At 40.8% G+C, this 12,730-nt stretch overlaps 1 protein-coding gene across 1 annotated transcript in view; it reads left to right on the plus strand.

The window, feature by feature from the left end:
- The window catches only part of tenm3 (teneurin transmembrane protein 3), a 121,933-nt gene extending 111,212 nt beyond the window's left edge, over window positions 1–10,721 (plus strand). Inside the window, exons 23-29 of the mRNA XM_022759888.1 lie at window positions 897–1,780; window positions 2,990–3,165; window positions 3,582–3,817; window positions 4,613–4,909; window positions 6,905–8,516; window positions 9,179–9,309; window positions 9,907–10,721. Coding sequence (XP_022615609.1) covers window positions 897–1,780; window positions 2,990–3,165; window positions 3,582–3,817; window positions 4,613–4,909; window positions 6,905–8,516; window positions 9,179–9,309; window positions 9,907–10,659 — 4,089 coding nt within the window. The 3' untranslated portion in view covers window positions 10,660–10,721. The remainder of the gene's footprint in view (window positions 1–896; window positions 1,781–2,989; window positions 3,166–3,581; window positions 3,818–4,612; window positions 4,910–6,904; window positions 8,517–9,178; window positions 9,310–9,906) is intronic.
- Window positions 10,722–12,730: the final 2,009 nt, after the last annotated feature.

Here is a 12,730-nt window from a genome sequence, read left to right on the forward strand (position 1 = left end):
AATTTTGATTTAATTTGATGTACTTAATCGACCCTCCTCCCCCCTCCCCATAGGGAGCTTCTCTCTCAGGTTGCAGCATCAGTTAGTACAGCACAAATGGAGCGGGAAGGCGTGAAGTGCACGCTCAAGGTTATTTTGTAGCTATACTATAGTCACACTGGGGAAAAAAAAGCCTTGATACTACATTTAGTTTGAAATCTCTGTCGCAGCATGTTAAAAGTTCAATGTTTAGGAGGGAGAGAGGGCATGATGGGAAACAATCTCAACAGTCAGAAATATCCTTTTAAATAAATTTTGCTTTAAATTCACGTATCAGCAACGGCAAAACAATGTGAGGATAAGACATTATCTTATAACCCAAAGGTTCTATCATCGCATTATTTAGTTTTCCTTCCGGGCCGTTGAAATTATACATCCTAAGTTTGATAAACTAGCATAATGGAAAGAGAGACTACACTGCTACTAAAATGTCATGTTTGATTCCTGCACCAGCCAGTGTCTTAATCATCAACCAGATAGATTAGGTTTCACCCGTTGAGAAAGATAAAAGTAATCTTCTATGAGGAAAGGCTGAGGCTGGAGGAACTGAGGGTAGCTTGAAAGAGCAGGACGTTGCCTGTGCGCAATTATAATGGAGATGTATTCATGCCTTTTTGTATTCAATATGTTGTGCTACAACATTGCTACATTTTTGTTGATCTTGCAACCATACAAGTTTGAGATGTACTTTTTTCCTTACTGCACTTTATTAATCTGAAAAAGAATAAGAATTTAATGAAATCAATAATAGGTAAGGATTACTTTGAGTAAGCAGCAATTACATTTTATTTCAATTTATGTAATAATGTTGTAATATTGTCTTGTGAGAGTAATCTGTTATTTTCCCTGTGTTTCAGGTGATTTTGGAGTGGCCCACAGACCTAGCAATTAGCCCCATGGACAACTCACTATATGTCCTGGACAACAATATAGTGCTACGCATCACAGAGAACGGTCAAGTGAGCATCGCAGCTGGCCGGCCTATCCACTGCCCACTGGCTGGACTGGAGCGCGGAGTGGCAGGTGGTCAGAGGGCGCAGTTAACCCCTCTAGAATCTGCTGTTTCCATCTCCGTATCTTTCCACGGTGCCATTTACATAGCGGAGACAGATGAGCGAAAGATGAGCAGGATCCGGAAGGTTTCTGTGGATGGAGAGATAACGCATTTGGCGGGAGCTCCCTCTGACTGCGATTGCAAGAATGATGCCAACTGTGACTGTTACCAGACAGGGGATGGCTATGCCAAAGATGCAAGGCTCAATGCTCCATCTTCTTTAGTGGCAGCTCCAGATGGAACACTCTACGTGGCAGACCTGGGCAACATCCGCATCCGGGCCATCTATAGAAACGGGCCAACTTTGACTTCCAGTGCCAGTACGTATGAGGTGGCTTCCCCTGATGCCCAGGAGCTGTATGTGTTTGACAGCAACGGCACCCACCAACACACTGCAAGCCTCCTCACCGGAGACTTAAAATATACTTTCAGCTACAGCACAGAGAATGACATCACGGCTGTTACCGATAGCAGCGGCAACACCTTGAGGATACGCAGAGATCCTAACCGCATGCCGGTGCGTGTCGTCGCCCCTGACAACCAGGTGATTTGGCTGACTATGGGCACCAATGGCAGATTGAAAACTCTTACAGCGCAGGGCCAGGAGCTGGTGCTTCTTACCTACCATGGTAACAATGGCCTGCTGGCCACGAAGACATCAGAGATTGGCTGGACAACTTTCTATGAGTAAGTATAATGGAGACTAGCAAGATCATTCTGCGGAATCTTTATCACTTGCCAAAGTCTGTTTGATTTAGGTTGCAATTTAATTTAGGCCTCCTACATCTGGAAACTGTATATGCTACAAATGAAACAGACTTTATACTCTGCATACTAATACAAATTATGGAAACAAATTCACTTTGCAAATAATGTTATGTTTGGGAATTTAAAAAAAGTATTACCTGCTTCTCACAGACGAGGAGGCAGTATTAACAGCCTTGCAGTTGAAGAATTTATTAAACTTTTGTTTGAGCTTGTTACCTGCTAAAAAAAACTGGATTTGACACTAATATTTATATTGGTTTTTATTTGTAAACTAAAACCTCAAGCATTGAGGTACAAAGACTAAATGGTTTGCTATGTGTGTGTACTTGCATGGACATAACCCTGTGTGTGTTCTGTCTAGTCTCACAGCTAAGTGCAAGTTTACTCTATAATTGGTAACTGCACTTACCTGCAAACTGCTTTAGGGTGCACATTTAAATGAAACCTAATTATAACATTTGTCTCAGATCTCTAAAAAGCCTAGTTATAATTAAATAACTCAATATCCATAAAGTATGCTACTTTTTCTTATTATTTTTTACTTGACTAAGCTATGTGTATTGTGGTCAATAGCATGTTGTGTTGACATGCATACATTTGAAAAAAAGTGAAGTTGAACAAAACGACCAACTAGTGATTTGATTTCGTTATAATAAGCCACCTGGACTCTGTATCATAGTGACGCTTTATTTTGGTAGTATGGCATGTCAGTGATTGAATTTTTCTCCTTTGTGTAATTCACTGTCATGTCACATTATACCATGAATGATATCCTCACTATAAGTAAAAAACACAAAAAAAAACAACAACAAAGCATTCAGTTGAGATTATAATGACACATCAATCATCCAAATAATTGAATTCATTACAAGCCTGTGGTTTTTATATAAAACTGATAGCTGAGGAGATGTCAGTCTCCCATTTTCAAATATTTGGATTGTGCGTCGGGTTGATACAGACACCCATTCGCTTCTGCTCTCAAGAAAGAAAATGTGACATTTTAATTACAATAAAGTTGACGGGTCTTACACAACAAGTATAAAAGAGCTGATAATTGAATACACAGTGGCGCTGAGATCCCTCATACATATCAATGCTTTGTCATTTGATGTTCTTTCTGTCACGCAGCTATGACAGTGAGGGACGGCTAATGAATGTGACGTTCCCCACTGGAATGGTGAATAACTTGTACACAGACATATACAGCGCTTTGACGGTGGACATTGAGAGCTCCATGACAGAGGAGGAAATCAGCATCACCACGAATACCTCAACCATTCGTGCCTTCTACACTCTGGCTCAGGGTGAGGCCACGCCACACATCTTCCCGACTCAGGCAGCTATTTTGTGAACAGTTATTTGTCATTGTTTCTGGGGTTACCGGGGCAATGTTGAGTAAGCTTAAGTCGTGTATCATTACAGCTCACAGGGTCTGACAGACGACAGTGTAAATGATTACTCTCTCAGTGTGTGGGTTTGGGTGTCAGGGAGACACATCAACCTTGTGTCTGAATGGTTTCCACTCTCCGCCAGAGCCAGATGGTCCAGTTATTTCAACACATGATGTTCATTCTTTTGATCTGAAAATTGTCTAATTTAAAATACTATGAAAGTACACACAACCAATAATTACTTCAGGAAACTATCAACATTAATTTCAGTGTGTAATTACCTATTCTTCTGTTCTAAGTAGTACTTTTTGTTCACTTTTTGTTTACAGACCAATGTAGAAGTAGCTATCAGGTTGGCTTTGACAACTCGCTGAGGATTACCTATGCCAACGGGATGGACACCCACTACCAGACAGAGCCCCACATCCTGGCAGGCGCTGCCAACCCAACTGTAGCCAGACGCAACATGAGCTTGCCAGGGGAGAGTGGGCAGAACTTGGTTGAGTGGCGCTTCCGCAAAGAACAAGCCAGAGGGAAAGTTATCGTGTTTGGACGCAAGCTTAGGGTATGTTTGATTTTTTTTTTTTTTTTCTTCCTCTTTATGCACATGCAAATGATCATCGACACAAAAGTGGATATTTCCTGGGCCCTTGCTTAGCTCAGGGGTAAATAGAGCATGGCCGTGACAATTTTAGGGCAAGGGAATCAATAACCAGCCCAGGTTACTCATGCTGATGATCAGTCAAACTGACCAACAAATGACATGATATTTTATTTCTGTGGCTGTGTCACTGTCCTTTTTATAACCTTGCAAAAAAATATTTATGCAATTCTTTCTTTCCATAAAAATTTACGAGTGACATCAACATTTAGTTCTGTATATTAGAGGGTTATCAATATTCCAGTATTGTACATAAGCCCAACTCTTATTTCTCCTTCTTTGAATCCGACTCTCAGATTTATGATTTACAGGACTTCATGAACTGAACTTGGGCGGTTACTTTGCCTCGCAGTAATTTTCATCTCCACGAAATTTAGGAGGTTGTGATTTAAGTGTACCTGAACAATCGCCAGAGTGTCTCTCAGTTTAATGAGCCTGGTGAAGGGGATGTTAATCTCTGTGACTAGTGGAAATCTCTGTGAATAGTTTTAGGAGCCTGCCAGACAAAGAACAGTGATATCAATACCAAGAATATGTTCTTCATATTGTACTATTGTGTAATTTATGTGCATAGATTGTGTTGACTATTATTTTTAAATGTTATCAAATAGCAACATATTATTATAAGTAGTAGGAGTAGTGAGCATAGTTGTCTTTTTTTTTTTTTGTCTTACACCTTAAATCAAATCCTTCCCACAGGTGAATGGGCGGAACATACTCTCTGTCGATTATGATCGCACCCTGAGGACAGAGAAGATTTATGATGACCACAGGAAGTTCCTCTTAAAGATTATATACGACACAGCAGGCCACCCGGTGCTCTGGGTGCCCAGCAGTAAGCTACTGCCGGTTAATGTGAGCCGCACAAGCAGCGGGCAAATCAGTGCCCTGCAGAGAGGTCCCACCACTGAGAGACTCGAGTATGATAGCCAGGGCCGCCTGGTTTCCAGGGTGTTTGCTGATGGGAAGATATGGAGTTACACCTACCTAGAGCAGGTGAGAAAATAAAATGACCAGGGGAGGCAATATATAAGATATATTGTACTGCAGGCTAGTCATTATCGCTACAGGGTGAATCAAGACCCTGACATGTAGCAGAGGTCACCCTGAAGACACTTATTTTGCCATAATCACCAGCTCCATTGACACAATTCTGCTTATTACAGAGGTACTTGGCAAACATAGTAATCATTTTACACCAACTGCAGATTTATGAGCATCATTCACAAGCCTTAGATATAAAAGAAATTTAGTACATCTGCCTCCACAGAAACATGAAGCTTCTATGCAGGAGCTACACATCACTCTACTCAGTAAACAAGAATAGACCTTTTTCACAGCAGACACTTGCACACGTCATAGCAGGAAAAGAGCAGGTGTTTTTAACAACATAATAATGTCTGCCTTCCACTTAGAAAGTCCTATTGTCATGTGCATTGTGGCTCAATGGAATAGCTGAGACATTTAACACAAGTGAGTCATTGTTAATGTTATTAATTACAACTGTGCCTTTACTGATATGACAAGTCAAAACTCTCTGCTGTGAAAAAAGGTCTATTCTCGGGCAACCAGAGGACAAATGGTCTCCAGAAATGTTTTGAACAGTGTGGCTGTTCACCGTCCCCACCTCTGGGACATATTTCTCATCCTACTTTGTAAAGCAGGGCGGGACCTGAAAACGAGCCGAAGCTAACAAAGACCGGACACCCCACACAAAATCTATAATCGAGACCGTTGAACATTATGCGTTCAAGCATTAGAACCAATTACAAAAACAAATGAACAAATGGCAAAATCGTGGGGTGTACTGTAAATGAGAGTAGCTATTAATTTATAATCCACTTTATCAATTTAGTGCAGCATTTAGTGCTGATGAAGTTCCCTCACCTTCAGCTCTCTGCACAGTTTAGTCTTTACTGCCGTCATCTCTTCCAGATTTAGCAATTTTCCTTTGTGTCTTTGCCATTTTCACATGCACTGTACAAATTGTACAAATTATAGAGGTAAACTCTTTTGCATGAATGGCCATTTTTTTAATACATCACAATTGATATCCTTGTAAGATTTTAGCAGTTGCCTAACGACTGTAATCACAGCGTGTCTGTTGCCCATTGTGTTGTTTCTGTATTTAGCCAGTTGTTAAATATGTGCTCCTTTCTCGTTGCTGAAGCCTAAAAATGTGTCAGTGTTGGTGGACGCAGTCGTTTTCACATGTATCCCTGGCTTTAGTGTACACCTTGGAAACAATTTATTTGTTAAGAAAAAAAAAAGAACAATCAACTAAGGCTAAATTACATACATTAAATCATGATTTTAACAGTATATTATAGAACATGTATACCACGCAAAAATAAAAAGATTTTCTCAGCCACTCACTCCTGGCTGCGTCTTTTCATTGCGTGACCTGGAGAAGACATGTCAACACTCTGACATAAGGAACACAGAGAGCTCAGGGAGCACAGGGAACCTCAATGTAGTTGCGGATGACTGGGTATGACATTTTAACAGAAAAGGTGGTGAACTTTTAGAAGACTGTACACACTCCAAACTGCATATACTGTAAATTAAGTAAACTAGTCTCTGTGGACCTGGAGTTAAAAGTAAACATTGCTCATGTCAACAAGTGTGTGTTACTGTAATAGACAATAATTAACAGTTGAACACATTTCAAAGAGTAAACTCCCTCCACACTAGCATGTTTAGCATGTCAAGTATTTCAGATCAATATATAATTTTCAATGTATTTATTATAACTTTAAAACTAAAGCTGTATATTCTGCATTAACAGATTAGACAATGGGCAGCACAATTGGTAGCCACTGTCTCATAACAGCCTAGTGCATTTTACATACATCCTGTTTCTCCTTTTCTCAAAAAAGGAAATGTCTTCTCATTCTGCTTGTACTCTTCCTGGCTGGTATTACAAACATATTATGTATAAATATTACGTAACTCAAGAAAACACTTATTTTTTTGCTCTTTTCCCCTCAGTCCATGGTTCTCCTGCTCCACAGTCAGCGCCAGTACATATTTGATTTCGACTCTCTGGACCGGCTTTCTGCTGTCACCATGCCAAGTGTGGCGCGCTACACAATGCAGACCATCCGTTCAGTGGGTTACTACAGGAACCTCTACCACCCCCCGGAGAGCAACGCCTCAGTGGCTGTGGACTACAGTGAAGATGGCCTCCTACTGAGGGTAGCTCACCTCGGTACAGGACGCAGGGTCCTGTACAGGTATCGCCGGCAGAATAAACTTTCAGAGATACTGTACGACAGCACAAGGGTCAGCTTCACCTATGACGAGATGGCGGGTGTGCTGAAGACCGTCAACCTGCAGAATGAAGGTTTCATCTGCTCCATTCGTTATCGCCAAGTGGGTCCCCTGGTGGACCGACAGATTTTCCGCTTCAGCGAGGATGGCATGGTCAATGCACGTTTTGATTACACCTATGACAGCAGTCTGCGTGTCACCAGTGTGCAAGGTGTCATCAACGAAACACCGCTACCCATCGATCTATACCAGTTTGATGACATCTCAGGAAAAGTTGAGCAGTTTGGAAAGTTTGGGGTGATCTACTATGATATAAATCAGATCATCTCCACTGCAGTCATGACCTATACCAAGCACTTTGATGCACACGGACGCATCAAGGAGATCCAGTATGAGATCTTTCGTTCACTCATGTACTGGATCACTTTCCAGTATGATGATGTGGGCCGAGTCACCAAGCGGGAGATCAAGATTGGTCCCTTTGCCAACACCACCAAGTACAGCTATGAGTATGACGTGGATGGCCAGCTCCAGACCGTATACTTGAATGACAAAGTGATGTGGCGCTATACGTATGACCTTAATGGAAATCTGCACCTGCTGAATGCAGGAAACAGTGCTAGACTTCTCCCTCTGCGCTATGACTTGAGAGACCGCATCACCCGCCTTGGTGATATCCAATACAGAATGGATGAAGACGGTTTCCTTCGTCAGAGAGGAGCAGAAATCTTTGAGTACAACTCTAAAGGGCTCTTGGTTCGGGTCTACAGCAAGAGCGGTGGCTGGACGATTCAGTATCGCTATGATGGACTCGGCCGCAGAGTCTCCACCAAAACCAGCTTGGGCCAACACCTGCAGTATTTCTACGCAGACCTGAGCTACCCAGCCAGGATTACACATGTATACAACCACTCCAGTTCAGAGATCACCTCGCTCTACTATGACCTCCAAGGCCATCTCTTTGCTATGGAGATCAGCAGCGGGGAGGAGTTCTACATTGCCTGTGATAACACTGGCACACCTCTGGCTGTCTTCACCAGCAACGGACTCCTCGTCAAACAGCTCCAGTACACGGCATACGGTGAGGTCTACTTCGACTCAAACCCAGACTTCCAGCTCGTGCTAGGGTTTCACGGAGGACTGTATGACCCCCTGACCAAACTGCTGCACTTTGGGGAGCAGGATTATGATATAATGTCTGGAAGGTGGACTGTTCCAGATGTCTCTACTTGGAAAAAAGTTGGCAGAGAGCCTGCTCCTTTTAATTTATACATGTTTAGAAATAACAACCCCATCAGCAAAGTCCATGAAGTGAGAGAATATGTTGCAGGTAAGTGATATTGCAGTTGATCCTGCTGGTACTAGTGATGATAATTAGGGCTGCTACTAATGATTTATTATCATTTTCACTATCGATTTTTTTTCTGCTGCTCAATTTCTCCATGTATTAATCTATAAACTGTCAGAAAATAGTGAAAAATACCCATTATAATTTGCAAATTCAGCTGTTATCCTCGTCGTATCTGAAACATTGATCCAGACATTCAGTTTACTATGATATATGACAAGGAACAGCAGCAGATCCTCATAATTTAATTGCTGGAAAACACTGACTGTTTGGCATTTTTTCTTGAAAAAATAACAGATATCAAAACAGTTGCCTTTTAATTGTCAATTGGCTAATTAATAAATCAGCCAATTGTTGCAATGGTCATTGATCTTAATGAATTTAGGGTTATTTGTAGCTCTACTTTATAGATTTTACTTGTTTGTTGTTTCTTTTTAATACTTAGATTAAAAGTAAATGTTTCAAGCATTTAAATGACACTTTTTAAAACTGGGTTAAAACCTGCATTTGTTCTGGCCCAATATACAGCATTAACATTTTTAACAAACAAATGGTTTTGCTAATGAGAAAGTATAAGGTAAGGTACAAAGGTTTCCATGTTGTAACTTGGAACTTTCTGCCTTTCATTTTTTTTTCATGCACAGATGTGAACAGCTGGCTCGTAACCTTTGGCTTTCATCTTCACAACACCATTCCTGGGTTTCCAGTCCCAAAATTTGATTTAAGCATGCCGTCCTATGAACTGAGGAAGAGTCAGCTCTGGGATGATCTGCCGGTGGGTATAATTAATATCTCTTATGCATGGTGAACACAAAATAAACAGAACTATTATACACCTCAAGCCAACAGGCAATTTGCTTTTGATAGTGTTGGGGTTCAGACAGACAACAAAAAACAATTTTGTTTTTTTCTTTTACATCAGTATTTTGATGCTGCCATCTCTTAATTGGATTGCTATGCATTTCATAGAATAGCAGTTTTAATTGGGCCATATTTGCATAATAATATGTATAATAAAAGCAAAGTGTACTTTCCTCTGTCTTGTTGTTTTAGTTACTAGCTGAACACACTTCAACAGTGTCTAAGTTGATATAATATATAATATATAAATAAATAAACTTTTAAAACAATCTTTTGAAGCTATTTATGCTAGGCTTCTTTAGTCTAATGCCCTAACACAAAAAGTGTTGCTGTAAAATTGTCATGGGGGATTTATCTCCTTTTGGCTTGAGAACACAGCTTGAAAAACACCATTATCTTAAGACGGGGATGAAAAACTCTCTGAAGCAGAGCAGTAGCTGGTTCTAAATGGCCTGGAGAGTCAGGTTCTGCCATGTTCAGGCGTTAACGTTTCACTGCACTTTTCCTACAGTCTATCTCTGGGGTCCAGCAGGAAGTAACCAGACAAGCCCACTCGCTCTTGTCATTCGAGCGGCTGCCAGAGGTCCATCTCAGTCGAGGTCGCAGAGGTGAAAAGTCTTGGCTGTGGTTCTCAGCAGCAATGTCTCCCATCGGAAGAGCTGTTATGTTTGCCATCTACAAGGGCAGCATCCATACTCACACACTCAACGTGGCCAGTGAGGACTGTATCAAAGTTGCGACAATCCTCAACAACGCGTTCTATCTGGAAGACCTCCACTTCACTATAGAAGGACGGGACACGCACTACTTTGTCAAGCCAGGCCTTCCGGACGCAGACCTCGCTGCGTTGCACCTCACTAGTGGACACAAGACTCTGGAGAACGGTGTCAATGTGACCGTCTCCCAGTCCACCACAGTCATGGATAGTCGGACTCGCCGTTTTGCAGATGTGGAGATTCGTGCCGGCGCTCTAGCTCTTCATATCCGCTATGGATCCACGGTGGACGAGGAGAAAGCGCGAGTTGTTGAGCTCGCTCGTCAGCGCGCCCTTGCGGGGGCGTGGGCAAGAGAACAGCAACGAGTGCGAGATGGCGAGGAGGGGGTCCGCCCCTGGACAGAGGGGGAGAAGAGGCAGCTTCTGAGTAGTGGAAAAGTTTTGGGCTATGATGGGTACTACGTGCTCTCTATCGAGCAGTACCCAGAGTTAGCAGACAGCGCTAATAACATCCATTTTCTTCGGCAAAGTGAAATTGGGAAAAGGTAACAATACGAGGTGCATTTTCTGCCAAAGAGACTTCATTTTGGTAGAGACATACTAGCGGACAAAATGAACAGCAGCTGTAATCAAAGGTTGCCGATATGTATCCTGAGTGTCCATGTGTTTTTATAAAAAAAAAAAAAAAAAAAAAAGGAAAAAATACAAGTGGTCAAAAGCAATGCTGTGCATTGTGACCTAGGGACTACAGAGTAAATGTATAACTACACCAAGCCTTAACATGGCAAAATACAGGTCAGTTCCTCTGTAGCACAAGCCTTCTGGACTCTGGACTCTCAAACAGAGGAATAGTGGTGTCTTTGGAGAAACAGTGAGCTAGTTTAGGTGTCTTATGTTTGTTTTTGTTTTTACCAAGAAAAGTCTGGCTCAACAGAAAGTATTCTAAGAGCAAAGGAAATGTTTACATTATGCATATCTGCACTTCTCTAGAAGTACGGGGCTCATGAGTTCACCTGCCGAGAGCAAGCAGTGTCCTTGAGCAGATGTTTTTTTTTTGTTTTTTGTTTTTTTAAACCAGAGACTTCTGACATTAGACAGATTCTCACCAAACAGCCACTATGTATACCAGATTTAGCACTGTAAACATCAAAATGTCTTATTCTCTCTGAGATGCTTTTAAATGGAAAAAAGAAACTGTTTCCATGTTTAAATACCCAATATTCATTGTGAAAAAAAAGGACAGTAAAGGTATGAAGAACTGTCGGGGAGACAAAGGCACAGCTGTGTCGTGGATAGCACAGGGACACCATGTTTTGTAAATTATGCAAGAGTTTTATGGCGTTTTTTTAAGAAACTGAATAAATGTCTGTACTAGTCATATTAACAGTAATTTATGTTGTGTTTATACATAACAAATAAAGTCCAGCGGATTTTGATTTTTTTTTTTTTTTTTAATTTCTTAGATTTTTCCAGACATGTGTTTCTTTTTTATGTTCCTCCTAATATGGCTAATGTGGGGCTTCTTCACAATGCTCTGTTTAAGTAATTAACAGAAACCTGTGCATGTAGTGACAAGTATTTACAAGTGGTGATGTATCTATAACATGCAGTCAACTATTATTTCCACTAAATTTAATGTTTATTGGGCATAATGCCTTTTGACCTGGCTTCCTGTCCAATGAATATTTCATCAACACAAATATTTCATGAACCCATCTCACATAAACAAGGTTACAGTGGATCCAAATATAGATCACATCCATGTTCTCGGTAGGTATAATTTTTTTGAATGTTAAATGCACTCATGGATTAAAATGATATTGGGGTTCTTTTGGGTGTGTTGTTTTTTTAAGAATTGGAACAGCTTTTATGTTTGAAAATGAATATCAGAAGTGACTGAATGTGGTCTGAGATGTTGAGTTACTCAGACACTTATTTGGATATAATGCTTAAGAAAGTCTTGCCAAATGTTTATGTATTTATTGCCTCTGTTACAAAAAAAAAATGATCAAAATCACAAATTGCATTAATGATTTAAAATACATCTAAGCTACTGAACCAAAGGAGACAAATGCAGCACTACTCTGAAGCCAGCTGCTCGAGGCTGTTCTCAATTGAAATAGCTGCAGAAAGTTTTAATGCAACTAACCTGAAATACAGGCGCAATCTACACGGTCAGCATCGCAGTCACAGAGGATGTTAGGTATACGTTTGTGTGTGTGTATTTAATCGCTCATTTTTTTAAATTATATGTAGGTTGTGATCAGCTTTGCCGTACTCATGCTAAACGTTATTCTTCAAAGCACAGAAGAGTTTTGATGATAGCATGCATAATTCTGAAAACAACCCCTCCATATGAAAGTGATTTCTTTTTCATGGTAAACTTCAAACAGCATTTCAAACCAAATGGGAGTAGAATATTCTTTACTCAAAGGTTGTTTTATGCCGCTGTTTTTGACCTCCTCTCTGCTCCTCCAGCAGCCCACAGATTCTTTATGTCATTTCAGAGATTTAAAAAAAAAAAAAAAACATGCTTTGGCATATAGAGCTCTATAAAACTACATCTCTTTGAATGTTGCTCAGCTCAAAATCTGAAATACATGCCTTCGAAGTTCTCATC

This window comes from Seriola dumerili, unplaced genomic scaffold (assembly GCF_002260705.1).
Source record: "Seriola dumerili isolate Sdu_G_001 unplaced genomic scaffold, Sdu_1.0 BDQW01000331.1, whole genome shotgun sequence".
NCBI classification, from domain to species: Eukaryota; Metazoa; Chordata; class Actinopteri; order Carangiformes; family Carangidae; genus Seriola; species Seriola dumerili.